This window comes from Amia ocellicauda, chromosome 20 (genome assembly GCF_036373705.1).
Source record: "Amia ocellicauda isolate fAmiCal2 chromosome 20, fAmiCal2.hap1, whole genome shotgun sequence".
In the NCBI taxonomy this organism is placed as follows: Eukaryota; Metazoa; Chordata; class Actinopteri; order Amiiformes; family Amiidae; genus Amia; species Amia ocellicauda.
The window spans coordinates 20,153,997-20,171,197 of NC_089869.1; the positions used below are offsets into that span (position 1 = coordinate 20,153,997).

Consider the following 17,201-nt stretch of genomic DNA (forward strand, 5'->3'; position numbering starts at 1 on the left):
TGCACAGATCCACATACCAAATATTCCAATAATCTGGTCTTATTTCAGTGCGTAACATCTCTTTTTTTTAGTTTATTGAACAAAATCCATTTCATAACATTTTGCAATGGTTTAGATATTAAATGCAGCCATCTGCCTGACTGGGAAAACCCCCAAACCATCATTTATTTGTACAGGATCAACTCATCTACTGTAGAAAGGATTTGCTGGTGTTTTGCAGCTTCCACGGGGTCTGTAGTGTTTGCCAGAGTAGCAGCAGTTTAAAAGAAGAAAAAAAAAAAGGCAGAGTTGCTGTAGTTTATATGAAAATGTAATCAATTCATTCTCTGTACTGCTGTCTCTGCCAGAAGATAGCTGGCAAAAGACAGCCTCAAAATAGCAGCCAAGGACAAGTGATGAAATGTCACCCAGGCTGTACCTTGCGCTGTGCTGCAATAAACGAAATAAGCAGATGGCCGAGACCCAGGGCTATTTTCGGCAGGGAACCGTACCTCGGTCTTGAGAATGCAGGGATCAGGGAGGACAACTGAACCGCTCTGTATCTTCGCAAACGCGGGCCTCCAAATGGGCAGAATATGCGAAGATGCGATATTGAATTTGTGTAAAGCAGAGCGCGTCAGCTGCCCGGTGAAATATGAAGCGGCGCAAAATGTCAATTAGTAAGCCGAGCGAGTTGGATCTGCAAAGGCAATGTGCTTTATATCTATTACCTCAGAGAGGAACAACACCATTGTGCTGACTTTTAATCATAGTTCCCACTCAAAGTGTTACCAAATCACATTTCTGCTGGAACACCGAGCAACAACCCTGTATTAATGCGCAGGCAGCTGTTCCCTTTAAAATGTGCGGGGTGTGAGAGCACCATTGCACAGGCGAGGGTCCTACTCTCTTCTATGTTTTATTAAAGGTATACACCACTTTATAACCATTACAAAGCATCCATGTCTTCTCTGCGAATGAACATGAAATGCAGAAGACTATTTCTGTTTAAGGACGGCAAGCTGGGCGCCCCTGGAAATGCCGTACACACTCTGCCAGCGATGTCAATTTCCTCTTATGAAGCTAATGAAGAAGACAGACCTCACCTTTTAGAAAGCAGTGACTAATGTGTGCTGCATGTGAAAGGATGTGGGGCCTTGTGTGTGAGGCAGTAAATGGCTGCTGGTGGATACATACTGAGGAATGGAGCTTTGTGTTTTTGTGAGAAATTCTGCATTGGTATCTTTCTTTATTTTCCAATGCACCTTGGCTGCATATTAAAGGCAGAGATGAAGTAGCATTGATGATACTTGGTGTGCAGGTCTTCTCTGAATAAAAATCTATCTGCTTAAGATTGAAGGGAAATTGCCAAGTGGTATTTGACCGTTTCGACCACGTTGTTCCTCCGGTGGGGCCGTCTATCGATGTACTTGTACTTAATTCTAATACCACAGTGACCTCCCCATTGTTCATTTATTATGTCTTTATCCAGATCCCCTTCGTATTGATCGTGTTAGAATGTGTTTCCATTTCAGTTTCCCCGTGCTTTATACACGGAGTGGCTTACAAGATTCACAGAGTCAGACCTTGATTGCGTTTGCATCTTGATCCCGGCTGTGCTGTGAAGGGTTCGAAGTCGGAGCTCTCTTTGACATCTGGCATTCTCTCAAGGTGGCGGTGGGCTCGGTTTCTGCTGCAGATGCAGTGTGCCCTTTGTATCTCATTCCCCATTTTCCTATTACACATTATCGATTCCTGCTTCCCGGTTTCTAAATTGACTTTAAGCTCTACTGCAACAGACTTGGCTTTCTGTAGTAGGCTGGATCTATAATCCCAACACTGCCTAGTTCTGCAGTTCTGTATCTTACTCTACATATAAATGCATGTTGTATATGTAAACTTTAAACTCTCACTAAAACTGAGAAATTATACTTGCTCTTTGAGTGTTTCTCTCAATTTATTTAAAATTTATAGACCTTAATGGCGAACATTCTATTTGAATCTTGTCTTTTGTGTAGATTTTTGTAATGTTCTTTGCACATTTTGTTCAGTGTACATATCCACATATTGTGCTTTCCCAGAGTTGATATCTGAGTTTGCCAACTGTGAATTTAAAACATGGTCTCAGTTTTGGTAATTGTATAAGATGAAATGGTTATGTATGTCTAAATGTCTGCTGCCACGTATCTTTCAAAGCCAGAGAGTTCGAGAGGAATTAATAGGAGGCTGAGATGCATGGTACTTAAAAAGTCTAATTTAAGATTTCTAAGTGAATGTTAATGTCTGGCTGCAATAAACTGGTTATGGTGTTGTAGTGGCATTGAATAATTCAGTTCAGAGCTGCAGGACACATAATATTATGTATCCTAGTTGTTGTAAGGGTCCAAGTGAATGTCAAATTGCTTGTAGCTGTGAGTTCATATTCTAAACCTTGGCACTAGTTTACTATTAAACGTTTTGGGTACAATAAACATGTTGCTGTGTTCCTGGGTTTATACTGCTGAACAAGGAATTTGCTGAAGAGAATACCAGCTTCCCCTCCTTCCCTAGTCAGTTTTGCCCTCCCTTGTATTCCTAAAATAAGCCTGGCAACACACTTGTTTTAAACTGTGCCTTGTGGCTCTGTGTACTACATTAGACTGGTGCACGCTAGGGCGTCCTTAGTCTTTTTATAGAACCCTGTCGGAGGAACCCAGGTTACTAAAGTAACTGTTGATTGCGGCCAAATGATGTCATGGCACAGGATAAAGGCATAGGTCATAAAATCTAGAAGAAAATACCTTTTTTTTTTTTTTCTCCTCAGTTGATGAAAATGCATCTGTAAAAAGTATTTAACACAAAACAAACTATCTATAACCATAGTCAAACATAAAGGTTTCTTGTTTTATCCCGCACTGCTTTATTTTCTCTTAATGTATGCAATATGACCAAACTAATTCTGAGTTCTGCATCCAGTAAGATACCAGAGCAATCCTTTTCTCCTAATGCACTTTACAAATGTCCTATTCGAATTTGAAAGAGTTGTGCTTCTCAGTGTTGGCTAAATGTGTGATCATTGAAACTGCTTTCCATTGTGATCTGATTCTTTCTGGTGTTCCTCAGTGGAATGGTGGTTGGGTCTTAGATTCTAATTAGAACTCTGCATATTTTCCATTCATTGGGGAGTAAAGGATATCCTGGTATCTACACTGGGAATCTCTTGTTGCTGAACATGTATACATTGGGACTGATGGGAGTGACCTGAATGCTAATGAGTTTTTAATTTGTTCACAGGACGCATGGGTCTAAATTTCCATCACCCAGGAGCAGATAACATAATGGCACTAAATAGTGAGTATTGTGAAGTTTTTTTTACTCAATTACTAATCTGCAGTTTGTGTTCAAGCTTCAGAAAGAAGTTGTGATACTGTAGGTAAGTATGGGCTAAGTGCTGATTGGCTGTTATCGTGTTTCTGGGTTAAAATCTTCCAGGCGCTCTCCTTGTAGTTCTGTTAAAATGATGTGCAGCAATTTAATGAGCATAATCTTGTCTGTAGACTTGGCACTAGGACCGCTTGAAATATTTTGAACTTCGGACTCGCTCAGCTTTGTGAAAAGGAGTGGTTTTCAGACTTGCACTGAAAGGAAACCATGTCACAAGCCAGAATGCTTTATTCCCGTATTTTAGGTTTTTCTATAATGTGTGTATATATAGATTTTAAGTGTACGTGGGCTTAAGTTTCCAATTGTATGTCATTCAGTAACCGTTTCTTTGAGCTCTGCCTTTTATGTGCTCTTACAAAGGCCTGTAAAAAACTAAAAAAACGTATTTGCTGGTCTTCATTTAATGCTTTGGCAGCCACTTAAAATAAAAAGGTGAGCTCTTGTCACACTTCCTTTTTATTTTTGTAGGTTTGTGTTCTGTTTGAAAGCTTTTACTTTTTAAGAATCTATCGACTCTGCTCGGTTAGTGTTCTCCTCCCCAGGGTTCGATTTGCAGTGCATATAAAAAGTGTTTAAAAAGAGAAACCTGAGGATAATTGTAGCCTGATGCTTGTGCTAACCTCCATTGTCAGACGCACTGTGAGGTTCTCCTTTAACAACAGGAGACGCAGGTGCATCTAGAGCTCTAAACACAGGGCATATTGTCCTTAAGTCCATTTTATTATGGCTGTGCCATGCCTGTTTGTGCTGGGCACCAGGGTCCTAGGTGTTCGTGGATGACTGTCTGCAATGGGACTGCAACCCCATTACTGGCGCACTTTCTCTGTGCTCTCCCGTCTCCCCTCTTCCACAATGTGAAGCAAAATAAGGCCTTCTGGGAGTCTGTGGCAGTGTTTGAATGAAGAAGCAGGAGCTCTTTATGAATTCACTCCTGAGCTCTCCAGGGTGGATGTTTGCACCATCAATGCGTCTCTTCACTGTGAAACACCATTATAAAAGAGTGATTCATCATTCTGGTTCGGGCTGAAAGGCACATCTTGTACACCGATTTCTTGACCGTGCCCCATTTTGTTTTTAGTATCTTGACAAACTAATGACAAAAAGGACAAACTTAGGTTTACCTTGGGCTGAATTCAACTTAAACATTTTGCAAGTGCAGAGATTCAAAATGGGGAAAGTCCTTGAATTGGGACGCTTGAGATGTCTTGTGCAAGGTGGCTGCTGACCTCGGACCAAGGGCAGTGTCTCATTAGAGCACTACTAATTGGAGGTAGCAGGGATGACATGAATTTCACATCCTTTGCATCTTAATTGGGGACAGAAATCTTTTTTGTTTCCGAAATTTGCATCCTCTGAAACATTTGTTCCCTCGTTCTGACGTGTAAGTTTGACAGTTTTAAGTTTAATTAACTGTGACATTTTCACTTAAGTGTCGGGCTCTGCTCTTACTGGATCTCTTGGCTGTCCTTATAATTAAGGAAAGTAGCTCACATAACCGTGCGTTAAGTAGGAGGTTTTTTAGTTGTCACAAATTCAAGCAAATAGCTTTCGGGTGAAGTCTTTTGATACTTCTCTCTCTGCCGTCTTACAATGGACAAGTTTATCCAGATTTCCATGGCACTCGTCCCATCAGGGAATTACTAGGCTATTGGACACGCCCTAATCCAAATAAATACATTGGTTTTTGAAGAATTGTGTATTATTTAATAGTGATACTATGAGTTTTAATGTATATAGTTTTGTTACCTCAAAGTACTTGCATTATTCATTGTATTTGTTCCTAGTACTTAATTTTCTCCCTAACGAACCTCATTTAGAAAACGTTTTGGGATTTAGGGTTAATCTAGGGACTTAATTGTGTGATTGACACTGAAATCTAAATATTTTATTTTTATTTTCTATTTCTAATTTAAGCGGATTATTGGGCTGAGTTAAAAAAATATATAACCCCTAACAGCAATTAAAATATGTAAGTGCCCTTTACGGGTCCTGCCCTTGATTGTGCTAGAGTATGCACACTAAAACTTTTTCTTTTCCTTTGCAAAACAAAAAAGGTATTTTCACAATACTGGAGGCGATCCTGCGTTTTCAGGATTCAGCTGGTTGCCAATGCCAGTGAACTGTATCGGGCCTGAACCCTTGGCATAGGGCCTATATATGTATTCTTTTTCTTTCTAAGGGAAAGTTCTGCAAGGGCAGTTTAAAAGAAAATAAATAAAGCAGTGCGCACACAAGTAAGAGGTTTGTAATTGAATACCACAGAGTGCAGAAATGCCATGCCAGGGAAGGTCACACAAGGATTCAGAAGGCTGCAGTGATAAGACGAGTTGTTTTTCTGATTAAATATGAAATGCTTTGTTATTGATTAATTCCAAAGCTCCATTAGAGACTTCTCTTGTTTCCTCATTTTAATCTTGAAAAGCTTTTTTTGTGTTAATTTTATAAATGTTTTCCTTTAAGTAGTTTTAACCCTACTGGTTTTTCTAGCTGTTTAGTCGACTTTATGTACGCATCCAAAAAGCCAAAACTAAATAAATGTTTAGTACACCATAAGATATCACCCTTGCACAATACTAGACACAAACCGTGAATCACACTTGAATCGTGTGCCAGCAGACACGTGCTTAAAAAAAAGAAATATATATATATATATATATATAAGAAATGAAACTCCACCATCGGAAGACGAGGGGTGGTAGTTTGCGGCCTCGTGGGAATGGCTTTGTCTGACTTGTGGTCACCCCGAGCTTCAGCACGTGGCCCACAATGAAAGGACCAGGCCCTTGTGGGGTTCCCTTCTTCCCTCAAGGCGGTGATTTTGCTCTGGAATTGTCATTTGCCAAGCAACGTGACTTTCAAGACCGTCCCGGATGTGCAATGTGGCTGGGAACACGTTGCCAGTCACCCGGCAGGCCGTGCCATGATCCGCCTCTGGGGAGACCCTAAAACCCCAGCATTTCTTAGACGGCACCCCACTCCCAGAGAAACGCTCCCAGGGTCCGTGGGTCCTACGGTGTCCGACTCCTGGGAATCGCCTCCATATAGGTCTCCCTCCGTGACAAGGATCATAAACTTTAATCTTTCGGAGACGCTGAATGTGATTTTATTGGGATACGTAGCGTATGCAGTTAATGTTTTAGTATGTCAAAAGTGATGTGCTTTTATAAACTCTGCCTTTTACAGCGCAGTATGCTATAAAAGAAATTGTATGCATTCAGAAATCCTTCAGTTCTATCATTGTGTCCATGGTTCGTTTCAACAAATACCTCAATCGGAGTTTTATACGCTATAAGGTTTAGTTTAGTAACAATCGGCAAAAGCCATTCGATTTTGTTAATTATAATGAATCCTAATGGCAATAGGATGTTACCGTATGTCTTGTCCTATAAGATTTTCATATTTTAAAACCTCCATCCACATTCAATCACCAAGACGTGGTGAACAGGATGCCAGACACCGTTAAAGACAGACAAAATGAACCTGATCTGAATTATTGTTTTATTGAGGTTTCTCTAGAGGACTAAACAGCCTGATAATCCACAGACAGGGATATTAAGAGAATGAGGCATAATTGTATACAGAGAATAACTGGTGTTGTGTCATTGCTCTTTGTGTGAGATGACAAAGGGATGGGAATAAAAGGGCAACATAAAACCGTTTCAATATTTGTCCTCAGTGTTTATATATTCCTTTTTATGATGGTGGTTTCAAGAGTTAGAATTTAGACTTTATATCAAGTACCAGTTGTTATCCAGCATTGGCAGAAATATATCCCCAAATAAATAAATCTGGAAGCACGTCTGAATGTTTTATGATTCTGTTGAAAATGTCTGGTTGCTGCATCCTAAAAATCTTACGTGTGAATTGCACTTCAGAGAGGAAAGAGATTAAAAGTGGTAGCTGACAAAATGTCCAGACACCCTTCACTCCAAACAGGATGTTATTGTGGAAACACAACACAGATGTTTGCAGGTTAAACTAGCCAGCGCTTTTCAGAAGTGTAAAAGTTTGTGCGTTCTGTGTTCTTGCAATGCTAGGCTATTTTTATGTAAAGCACACTTGTGATTTTCCTGTAAATTCACTTATTTTGAAAGATTAAGCCCGGGTGGGGCAGGGGTTAATCCGCCCCGGCCCTTACAGTTCCTGCCATGTTGGTCTGCGTTCATTTCCCTCGTTCAGGAAGAGCGAGAGAGCTGCCCTTCGTTAGACAGGAAGAGAAGAGTTGTGGTTTCTTCTTTTTTTTTTTTTTTTGCTCTGTGAAAACAGCATGGAGTTTCGAGGGCTGTTCACTGCTCCTGTTGAGAAAGGTAACGCGCAGATGTAGCCGATTCAGGGTTAACCGGATAAATCGTTTACTTTCAGTTATTACTGTGTTTGTGTTTTTTTTTAATCTCAGTTTAAGAATAATTTGGGGATCGTGTCACATCTGAGGTATACAAAATGTAATGTAATGAGTAAAATCCACTCTGTAGCACTAAATGTGTTTTAGGCCCTGAAGTTACTTTCAATTGGTCGAATCCATGTTTGCTTTAGATGATCGTTTGTTATGGGATCAGTTACTAGAGGATATTTCATAGGAGTTCTTTCTTAAGCTTCTTTGTTGTTTCTTATGATTTGTATTGTAGATTAAAGTATACAAATTGTACTTACAGCTGAAAGATACCTTCAGTTTAAAACTGCTGCTATATCACTGTACTGAGGTGCTTTCTGTTGGTATAGCTTGTTATAATATTTCACTGTTACCTTGCTGTCTCCTCAAGTCCTTTGTCAGGAAAACCCACAGACTTTTTTTGTTTGTGTTTTTTTTTCTTTTTCTGCGTTCACAAGCAGCACGGAGCTATGGGCGAAGAAGAGGTAAATCAGACTTTAATATTCTGTGTTTTTGCTTGCAGACTTGTGGGGGAAGCAAAATCAATAATCCTGGAGTGAGACTCAATAATGTGATGTCTGATTGTTTGCTTCATTTGATATTTGATCAAAATTCCAGTCAATGTTTTTAATTTTAATTTTACTTTTGCTTTTAATCTTGATTCAGGTGATTCAGTTGCACCGTGCTCTAACCTGTAGCTCTGGAATTTGTTGCTTGATGGGAAAAATCGGCTTGCTTTTTGAACTTTTGTATTTATTGTGAGTCAATCTGCTTTGCGCTGGAACTATTTTATTTTTATTTAAAGAAACAGAAAAAAGAATTGTGCATGAGCTGTGAAAGAGACAGTTCATCTAATGGGACTCTTAAGTAAACAACACAGGTTTGGAATTGCTATGCAAAATTGTGTTGTGCAAAATTATTTTAAAGAACAATTTGAAGTGTGTGAAGAAGTCTGACTGCCTGTTTTACATTTAAATTACAAACAAGGCTTAAAATCACCTGTAGACACAATTATAATACATTTATCAAGAATGTTTAATCATCTTACTTGCTGTATACTAAATATATATTAATTTAAATAAACCTATATTGAATTGAAAATGATTCAATATCCATGTATTCCTAAATGTCCAAATTTAGGAATGACTTATTCAATGTGCTTGAAATTATTTATTTATTTTGAATTTGTTCATGTAAATTTACAATAATTTTCTTACTCGCATTGCTGTGAAAACAAGCGAGTTGAAGGTTTCTTTGCAAGCTGTTCCACAGTTTTTAATTGAACAAGCATTTTGACTCACTAATAAACCCAAAAAATATCACGGACTCTAAATGTGGGTTATATTTGCTGATATGGAGTTTTATTAACTAACGTCATACCCAGGTCTGAGATATCTGCCCTGAGACTCTTTTAGTTTTAAATGACCATCTCAAATAGACATGAGTAAATACAGTAGCTGTGTCCATAGATGAGCTCCTTCTCTCACCACGAACAGTCTCTTGACTGCCTAGCAGTATAAAGCAAGGTTTCCCACCTCACTTTTCTATACTGGAGATGATGGGGATTTTCACAGTAGTTTATTCTCCAGAAGAGCAAATGTTTTCCCCCCCCAAACAAATATGTCAGAGACTGAAATGTTTTATCACTTTTTTCTTGGTCTTATGATCAGGATGATCGAGACAAAGTGCCTTTACGACTGTCGAGCGTCTGAATAAATTTAAAATAACACAGGTGGACCTGCTCCAGATGACCACCATCCTGCAAGCCTGACCTCGTTGGCCAAGTCTATGATTCCATGACTTCCATTGGCAGGCTAAAAGTAACAGTTCATTTAGTGCCATTTACCCAGTACCTTGTTGCTAAGGTTTTGATCTTGCAGTAAATCCTTTATTTCAACCTTATAATTCTTAGAGGAATAGCATTCCCCCCCTCAGAGCAGAGCTACACGCCAGCTAGGCCTGTCATAGGAGTCCTTGTCAAATCTGGCTTCATTTGCATAGATATTTGATTCAGTTCTAGTATACTAAATTGATTGCGTGACTTTCTAAAGGTTTGCTCTAGCAATCCGATTAGGCTGTGTACACCAAGCCCGTGTATTTCCTAAATGAAACGCAGGAATGTGTTCTCTGCTGCTCCCTACATACTACATAACCAGAATCATTCAACATTTAATCCACTGGTTTCCAGGTTTCTTAAGACTACAGCTGTCAAATGTCTGGGCAGCTTAGTAGGATTTGAGTTCTCAATCGGAACAATTGAATTTATGGATTTGCGTTGAAGGTGTGTTTGTGTGTCTATACACACACACACACAAACTTTCCATTAATGCCCAATATTTAAGGCTTCTAGGTCGGATGGGGCAAAGTGGAAACAAATGTATTCAGTGAATGGACTTAAATACTACTGTATTTACTTTGTTGTTGTTTTTTCACCCTGAAATTGCATGTGCCTATTCTTTACATCCACTTGATTACCCACAATGTTTTTCTATCCTGTGAAGCTGGGAATCGTCTTGCTTACGTATTTTTCCTCATCTTCTGTTATTGCACTGTTATGGGATCAAAGGATCACAAGGCTAAGCTGCTTTTGGAAACAAAGCTATGCACACCAAACAATAGCATAGTCACCGGTCAACGCATTGCCAAAAGGTTAATAATGCAGTGTGATGCAAGTGTAACCCTTCATCTCTTAGCTAGCTTAGCTGCATGCATACTCCTCATTCAGCACACGGATTCAAAAGCAATTAATAAACGGAGAAAAACTGTCCCCCTCATCAACGTCGCATCACAGCTGAGTGGAGAGGTTGCAGGAGAAATTGGCTTTTCATGTCAACTTGTGAATACTGGTGATCTTTTTGCTGTTCAAAGAAAAGTAGAAGCCCGTCTCTCTCTAATTGAAGTTCCTCGTTTGTGAGTATGTTTTCTCTAATACTCCACCTCTCCCTCCTCTCCATCTCTAGGTCGCTCTTCACTCTTTCCTTTCGAAGACGCCTTCCTAGACGATGGGCATGGTGACCAGTCCCTAACGCCAGGCCTTGGCTCCCCGACTCGCTGTCAGAATGGAGAGAGGGTAGAACGCTATTCCAGAAAGGTCTTTGTTGGAGGGCTACCTCCTGACATCGATGAAGGTACTTCTGTCCAGTAATAAAACTGTGCTTTTATTATTCTCATCTTTATGAATTTGTTTTTGTTCATTGCAACCCTTGGGTGGAATGACATTCAACTCGAAAACGTAATCCAGCTACAATGCCTGTCAGATCTTTCCTTTGGTGGTTAAATCCCACTAATAGTGCTTCCAATCTGCTCTGATGGATATAATGCCACTTTGAAAGTGTCTGGTAAGCAATGAAACTGGAACAAGATCCCCATTCACAGTATAACTCATTTCTTCTCTGCTCATTTCCCCCAGATGAAATCACTACAAGCTTTCGCCGCTATGGACATCTCGTGGTAGATTGGCCTCATAAAGCTGAGAGCAAGTCCTATTTTCCACCCAAAGGTAATTACCTGACTGTGTACAAGATCTTTCTGGACTGAATCTCTTCTCCTCTGCTCAGTAGTAATGGTAACTGTTTGCAATCGGAACATCGCATTTTGAAAACTTAAAAGCATTTCAATGGAGATGGTTTGATGCTGGGAATTTGTTCAGTGAATTGGATGCGTGCATTGGCAACGTATTTCTCTTGCATTTTGCATTCTCTACCTCAGACCATAATGCATTATCCACTGTCCTGAATTGTATAATATTAGTACATTTCCTCTGTGGCAGGGACTCTTGCACCTGTAATAGAGGCAGGAGGCGAAAGGGAGATGAATTGTGGCTCATCTTTGATAGATTTAAGCTGATGTAGTAGAGCGTAGGCTTCACTGTGTTTGTGCATTGCTGCTTTACAGTAACAGCCCTAAGTCTAGCACAATTTGTCATCTGAGCTAATGACAAAGGAAGCACTATTAGAGCAAATACATTGGCATCTGTCTACATCTGTGCAATTACAAGATGGCATTAATATCATTATTAAAGCTTTAAAATTCATATACTAGAAACTTTTGGCATCTCCGAAACAATGAAACACACATTTGTCAAGGTGAAAAAACGATCTTTGTTTTCTAACAGACAAATACTTGCACTCAGGGTAATGTTTTGGAGCCGTGAAGGTTGCCATTTTACACCGCTGAGCTAACTGAGCATATTATTAATGGAAAGACCAGGCTGGGAAGCAGAGGGTCTTGGCTGATGTACATACTAAGCCCAATCTGCCAGACAGCCAGTGGGCATCAGTTAAATGACTATAGCAGGACAGTCCTAATGACATGTCAGTCTCACTGTGGCTCGTTTTCAGAGCTTGGGAAGGGGTTTATGAATGCCTGGAAACTTTTAAGCACCGGCTACTTTAAATCATGCCCAGTTTAATTTGGACAGGCGGTCGTAGCAGCAAACCACTTCACAGCTCGTGTTATTTTGGTTTTCTAAAACTGCAATATGTCATATTAAGGGGAAACTCTTAAAGCAACACTGTAAATAACTGAACGTCTTATAGCAGATGGCAAAATACTGCATTCGGGTAAAAGTGGGATGCATAGCCAGATTTTTAATGTTCATATTTTTGGCTTTTTTTTTTTTTTGTCCAAACCCCAGCAAAGAAACCAGTGACTCATACAGTTACTAACGTTTTCTAGAAAAATCCTAAGCCTGGTTACTAGCGTGTCGCATTAGGAGCCATGTTAAAAAAACATGCTTGTTGGCATGTGGGGTGGCAACCTACCTCACTCAGTAATTGGGTGTCAACTAGAAAAAAGCTCAATTTAAAATTTGAAATCCCTTATTAAAGTGAGAATCATTATGTCTTTATTTAATATAATACAAATCTAAACCTTTTCATATCTATAGATCTGTATATTTGATAGTATTTGATCTGTATTACATTTGACTGATCTATATAGGAAGAATGTGCTGCTCTGAAGGATTGGTGACGTGGTGCCGGTGCCGGAGCTGTGAATGCCGGGGTTTTGATTCTGTTTCAGTAACCAAAGAAGAGATCTGGCAGCCCCTTTCTATTTCAGTCACGTCCGTGATAAAGGAAATGGCTTTCACGTCACACGGCAGTTGCCTGCGTTGCTCATTTGAACGAGCGAAAGCATCAACAGCAAGCCCCAAATATTCTGAGCTATTTCTGTCTGACAGAGGAGGCTATTTCCCTGGGATTTAAGTCCGTACTTTTAGCCGATTCAAAGACAATTGCAGGCGAGGTTGAGAATTATTGTCAGACGTGAAGGCAGGTCAATCGTGTGTTATTTAGGCAAATTGATTGAAGATCAAAAGCATATTCTGTTCAATACACTATTTTGCTGCATTGCTTTTTTTTCCGTCCGTTTCCAAGGGTTCCTGTAAGTGAGTTTCAGCTGTGAATCACGGCACACTGCAGCGTTCAGTTTTTTGCAGGGCTTAATTTCTCAGGGTCGAGAATGATTACATCAGCCCTCTGAAATGAGCGGCACGGTCCTCGGTCTCAAGGAAGATTGGTGAAGCTGCATGAGACCTGCTGCCACTCTCGCCTTGTGCCTTATCACGTTGCCCAAAACCGGATGAGCTTCTTGCAATGTCAGATTAAATCCTTAACGTTGAACGCAGTGAAAAGGCACCGTCTTGCCCTTGAAAGAATTGCTGCACATTGCTGGTTTCAACAGTCACAGTGCTACCAAATTAAATTTGTTCTTATAGACAACTATATCTACAGAGGATTATGTGTGTTGTGCACATTCAGTTCTTCTGCGGTTCAATGAAAGAAAATGTTGCTTAGAACTCTTCCTTCCTCTCTTTATTGCATTGTCATTGTGCTGAATACATCTCCAGGGATGTAGTTTAAAGAGCTGGGTTGCAGTATGTATTCATTCAGTTTTGTAACTTTTGATTATCTTATTTCAAGGACAAGGGAGATGTATTCAATTTATTTTTAAAGTTTGTGCAGATTTTCGTTTTTGAAAATGCAAAAGGCATTTGATGTGACCACCTGGTTCCTGGGGGGTGCGAGTATCCCCCTCCACTCATCCCAAGTGCTGTAAACACATCAGTAACTGAATGTCTACAGACTCGGGTTCAACACAGAATCCTGTATCAGTCTACAATTTGTTTTCCCTACACCGACCCATCATAAATATCGAGTAAGTCTCCTCAGCCTTGTTAAATTTCTATTGTCAGGCTGTGAATTCTTCGGATGACGCGCATACCTCTGCCGGCTGCCAAATCTGATCAGCAGATGCCTGAACCGAGGCTGCAGCTCCTTTGGAGAGCCCGGGCCCGATGTGTAACACGTCCTTGATCATCCTGGGGATAAGGACCATTCCTGGTGCCCATATTGGCGATCAGAAAAGGCGTCCCTCTTGGGAGATATGCCCGGAATTAGGGAATCAGTGGGTTGATGAGCCTAATGATTATAATGATTATTGTTATTGCTAAGCATACGTCTTCCCAGATGGTTGGTTTGAACTATAATGTTACGGGGGCCTTCTGACCTCTGCAACTGTATTAATGCTGCGATGCTTCAGATACTTTTGATAGACATTTTCTTTTCGAATGAGCCGTGTGTTTAAGATGTTACTCCAATTTGTTTATTTTGAGGTCTGCATCATTTAGGGGCGTTCCTCTTTTGTTTTTTGTTTTCTCTCTTTGCAAGCTGGCGAGTAGGGCTGTTTTGAAGCGCCGCTATCCTTGTGTCCATTTTAAATAGTGAGTGTGTCAGAATGAAACGTTGTCGTCTCAGATTAGTCCCTCATGTGTCGAGCCAAAACAGTTTGTCCCTACTGGCTGTTTCAGCTTTGATGTGTTTTGATCTCTGGCTGGAATAGGCCTAGTAACTGCTTTACTGTGTTTTGTTTTTAAGATGACAAATGCAGCGAATTAATGCTATAGTGTGGTTCACCCTTTCCTTGATTCATGGAGAAGTGGCACTGTGCAAACGGTTGAGCTGGGAGTTCATCCACGATTCATTTAGTGTAATCTGAGATCATTTCCAGAGTTGTGTGTGTCTATGGCGAATGTTAAGGATTCTAGCAACACGAGTGATTGGTCTTTTGTGGAAATCCACAATGTGAAAGATCCGTCATTCTTTTCCCATCGTGCTCAGTGATGGATCCACAGCACTGTTATGCAGCAAAAGGTAGACCGCTAGTGTCTCGCTAAATATGCAGATCACATGCTTTAGCTAAGATGAAGCATCAGCATCTGCAAGTAAGTGACTCTTATTTTAAGGATATAAGTCTAATTCTTGTATTGCCAAATTCCTGTATGCTTTCCATGTACATTTTTCTGATGTTTGCTGTAACATTTCCCAATAGAAAATGTAGTATTCATATACTGCACATTTAAGAAATTATGAACTGGTTTCAATGTTGACAGATATGTGTTTCTTTTTTCTTTTAATTTGGAGGGCCTTTGAGTTGTTCTTTTTTAGTTTAAATATGTAGTGCGTAGAAATCCCTAGCCTTAAGGGTTACTAATTAAATGGATTCATTATTTAATTAAAGCAATCAACCTACATTATAGACCAGACTGCCGCATTACTGCTGCAGTTCAAGTAAAGTATACATAAAACTAATCTAATCTAATCTAAACTAAGCTAGAAGAAATATTGGGATAGAAGTACAATACGTTATATAGCCTATACATATATAAATGCATTTCTTCCCAAATCAGCTGTGTCTTTTCCCAGGTCAAAATAGTTTAAAGGGCTGAAATGTTACCAAATAAAGAAGTGTGTTTCTGCTCAGTCTGTCTCTAGTCAACACCAAGGGACTGGAGAATAACCAAAGTGAATTAATGAACATGACGGTGATGAAGACCAGAGAGCTGCGTTGAGCTGCGGCTTTCCCGTGCCTTCAGCGCGGTGTTTGGTCTGGCCAGGCCGGTGTTGTGCAGACAACGGGAATGGAAACTCCACAAGCACTTAAGACATCTTTGGGAAGGAAGTCTTTCTGGCTAAATTAAGCACTGCTTTGCGAAGTGTAAAGTCAGAATAAGTGACCCATAAAAGGGAGTGATTTGGTTCAAAATCTGAAGTGCCTGTCCAAGGAAAATATACTTTTGTAACTCCCAGACATGTCCACTGAAATTGCTTTTGGTTGACCATAATGTTAAGTCTTTGTGTTGCTTGTCCCCTTTCTAAAACTATATATTTTCACGATTTAAAGAGACTGTGTGGGTACCTTAATCTCATTTTTCTTTTTCGTAACTGTTGTAACTGCACTTCATGCCAGTTTTAAAGGGAGGGCACCAACACCAGATTGTCTAATTCTTTTTTCATATCCCACCAGTAAAACGCACAGATTTCCTTTCATAAGCTGTGTGGATCACTGTTGCTGTCCTGTTAAATTCCTTCCCCATGGTATTTGTGTTTGGCAGAAAGCAATCCTAATAACTCATTACTGTCCCTTCCAATTATGAGCCCTGTGGTACCCTTTGGACTGCGGTTGTGTAAGGTTTTTATTTCCAAGCCACAGATGAGTAAAATATTTCTCTCGGCACTGGAACTGGTCCAGTTATGACAGGGAAAAGAGCAATTTATTTAAAAGCCTAAAGCAGGGTATACAGAGTGATTAGAAAAGGGGGGATTTCATCCTGTCGGTTTTTAATGGCTTCCTTAAGTAAGTAGGCATTGTTTCCTTTGTTTTAACCTTCACCTGACTATGTGTGGATGTGCGGTGTTGTATAGGTTTTGTCCGAGCCAACATCCGCGGATTTGTGTTTTGGGTCTACTAATGCGCACTTCTGTGAGGCTGGGGTTACGAACTCGTGATTTAACGAAGTCTCGCACACGCTTTCACCGTCGAGCTAGTCTTGCACAACTAACGACGGCCCTTTTTCCGTCGTACGCTTTGCTGCAGATGTGAAACGCGTCCTTTGTTTGTGTTTCCAGCTCATGGTAGATGCCTGTCTCCCAACTGGCTGCACAGGCACAATAGCGCAATGTTTGTGTCTTGTTGATTTGAGGACTCTTGCACAGCGCACATGATTGTGCCCGACCATGCTGAATTCATGCGCAGCAGGCAGAGGTTTGGAAAACAAATTTCCGGGCCTTTTTTCTAAATCTGACATGGTGCGGATGACTCACCGTCAGTAAAACCAATAGTCAAATACAGCATAATGTATTGTTTTGCAACAGACGCATCATGCAGGAATTAAAGCATTTGTTACTCTAAGAAAGACTGGAATTTTTAGAGTTTATTCCTCCTTTATGTGCAAGGTGTTGACCCTACAATACCTTTAGTAAGACCAAAGAACCTCTGCTTACCCAGAGGGTTTGGTAATAGTAGGTAAAATGTCAGCTGTTATGTTAGCAGGTTATTATTATGAACTGTTTAGTCTGCAACTGTGAAAGGCAGAAAGTCAGTTGTAGATTCAGGGTAGTAAGTTATTCTCATTTGCACTGCCAAGCAT

At 40.2% G+C, this 17,201-nt stretch overlaps 1 protein-coding gene across 7 annotated transcripts in view; it reads left to right on the forward strand.

Annotated features, from left to right (window-relative positions):
* The window catches only part of cpeb3 (cytoplasmic polyadenylation element binding protein 3), a 49,351-nt gene that overhangs the window by 19,807 nt on the left and 12,343 nt on the right, over positions 1-17,201 (forward strand). For 5 of the 7 annotated variants that reach the window (XM_066693683.1, XM_066693679.1, XM_066693680.1 and 2 more), the window contains 4 exons: positions 3,253-3,309; positions 8,233-8,256; positions 10,732-10,899; positions 11,181-11,270. In XM_066693683.1, coding sequence (XP_066549780.1) covers positions 3,253-3,309; positions 8,233-8,256; positions 10,732-10,899; positions 11,181-11,270 — 339 coding nt within the window. The remainder of the gene's footprint in view (positions 1-3,252; positions 3,310-8,232; positions 8,257-10,731; positions 10,900-11,180; positions 11,271-17,201) is intronic. The other 2 variants (XM_066693681.1, XM_066693685.1) reach the window with 1 other exon arrangement.